The sequence below is a fragment of the Penaeus monodon genome, chromosome 9 (assembly GCF_015228065.2).
Source record: "Penaeus monodon isolate SGIC_2016 chromosome 9, NSTDA_Pmon_1, whole genome shotgun sequence".
Lineage (NCBI taxonomy): Eukaryota > Metazoa > Arthropoda > Malacostraca > Decapoda > Penaeidae > Penaeus > Penaeus monodon.
Genome location: NC_051394.1, coordinates 18,872,812 through 18,875,274, shown reverse-complemented (window position 1 = coordinate 18,875,274; position 2,463 = coordinate 18,872,812). Strand labels below are relative to the sequence as shown.

General features: G+C 39.7%; 1 protein-coding gene across 11 annotated transcripts in view; it reads left to right on the top strand.

The window, feature by feature from the left end:
• Positions 1–2,228, top strand: part of LOC119577019 — an 11,261-nt gene extending 9,033 nt beyond the window's left edge. For 9 of the 11 annotated variants that reach the window (XR_005229092.1, XR_005229088.1, XR_005229096.1 and 6 more), the window contains 2 exons: positions 1,253–1,320; positions 1,755–2,228. Coding sequence is in view for 2 of the 11 variants with exons in the window: in XM_037924687.1 (XP_037780615.1) it covers positions 1,318–1,320; positions 1,755–2,117 (366 nt within the window). In the remaining 9 variants the exon portion in view is untranslated. The other 2 variants (XR_005229095.1, XR_005229090.1) reach the window with 2 other exon arrangements.
• The last annotated feature ends 235 nt before the right edge of the window (positions 2,229–2,463 follow it).

The window sequence follows — 2,463 nt, the reverse complement described above, 5'->3', positions numbered from 1 at the left end:
TTTAGACCTCTGCATTTTTTCGCAATAAAAGTACTTAGCAAAGTTTGCCAAACATCACGTGTCGCTATCAGACCTTAATTACGACACATTGAAAATGTAAAGCTTTGAAAACACCAGTAAATTGACAGAAACAAACGTTCGCGCCCGCCAGGTGGTGTGGTGACTGACGGCATTTTTACAGAATATACCCTCGATCGCCTACTTCACGTCAAGTATCATGGAGCCGATATATCAGCGATTTGTAAGATCGTTTTCTCGTACAGCATAATTGTTGCATATTCTCCAGCTTGAAAATTGTTGATTAGCCCTGTAAAACCAAAATGCTAGATGCACTAATTTAGTGCGATCAAGACTTTGATTGATAACTGGTAGAGAAAATAACCTGATAGATTTTGTTTTTCGATATGGATGTAACCTCTGTCCATTATTTGCTTCATGGTGATGTTATAGAATGTGGCGCAGGCGCCAGGGGGATACGCAAACCGCAGTGAGAAGGATACATGATATCTCTCCCCCGACCCATTAAGCTGTATGAATGGGCATTTAAAACTTAACCCTTTTTAGGAGTATATATATGTGTGTGTGCGTGTGTGTGTGTGTGTGTGTGTGTGTGTGTGTGTGTGTGTGTGTGTGTGTGTGTGTGTGTGTGTGTGTGTGTGTGTGTGTGTGTGTGTGTGTGTGTGTGTGTGTGTGTTTGTTCATATTTTACATATAATCTTACGAAGTCACCATTCCTGCATCACGCACCCTGTTCTCATTATTGAAAAGCAGTGTTGCCTATTTTCCGCGCATCACATAAGGGCTGTTACACAACTCCGGCATCAGTCGTGTTGTGGCAGATCTAGTGTACGGTGCCTTTGCTCTTTCCTTTGAAGGGAGTAAAAGAGGAATTGTAAAGAAAATAATAAGAAGAGTAAGAATTCACAGAGAAATGTGATAAGTTCGATTACCATCAAATTCTCATTAGTGATAAATGATGTAATGATCTCTATGGTCAATAGAGCTAAAGAACCATACACTCACATCCATACATACATGTATATGAACACACACACACACACACACACACACACACACACACACACACACATATATGTATATAAAAACAAAAAAAAAAAAAAAAAAAAAAAAAAAAAAAAAAAAAAAAAAAATATATATATATATATATATATATATATATATATATATATATATATATATAATATCACACTACATATACTATACGGCTCTGTATTTTTCTTGTGATTTTCAGATTGAGAGGAATGCAGCTACTACTCGGAGGTTTCTTGGCATTAACACATCTTAGAATTTATAAACATGGTAAGATCCTCCTTCACTGATAGCCTTGCTAACCAGCACACACACACACACCACCACCACCACCACCACCACCACCACCACCACCACCACCACCACCACCACCACCACCACCACCACCACCACCACCACCACCACCACCACCACTACTACCATCCGCCCACACCACCTCTACCATTACCACCACCACTACCAATACCCCCAATCATCAACATCATTACTACACCACTACCTCTACCATTAAACCCCCCTCCACCACCACCATTACCACCACCACCACTACCAGTACCACCCCCACCACCACCACTACCCTCCAACACCACTACCATTAAAGACCAACACCACAACCACCATTACCACCCCACTACCACCACCGCACCACACAGACGTACAGAGAAAGTGTCCCCAATTTCATAGAACTCCTCTCTTCTCGACAGAATCATCAACATCCCAGCGGCTTGTTCGGGCCCCTCAACAAGCACTATAGATCCCTCAAGCGCGTTTATATAAACCTCAAGAGAGGCGTGGAGATTTCGCTTCGCTTCGTCAACGCTCTGGTAAAAGTATTCACGCCGATCGTCTTTTGCTTCTTCTTCGTCTTCAGAATCGTGGATAAAATCGGCAAGTACCTCTCGTGGATGGCATATCATCCGCTCAGGAGTATGACAGGCATAGGCCGCGATGAGGGGCCGTGGAAGGAGGCTACAGAGGCTGACGAAGAGCTGCGTCGGAAGACAAATGTTTGTGGAGGACCAGCCGATATGCCAAGAGACAGAAAAAATGGAACCTTCGAAACGTAGCTGAGAATGAATTCTTTGAATAAGCATGACTATATAACTGACATAAGTACATGTATACTGTAGCTAAATGGCCTTTGATATTGATTACACAATACAGAATGTTTGAAAAGATGTTTTTTTTTATTTACTACCAGTCAGTTATCTTTTTTATTGTTATTACTATTATCATTATTATTATCATCACTATAACTGTTATCATTTGTTATTATTATTCATTATTATCTTCTCATTTTTATTATTATCATAATCATCATAATCATTATTATTAGTAGTACTAGTAGTAGTTGTAGTAGTATCATCATCATTATCATTCTTATTAATTTTTATAATATTATTTTCATTATTA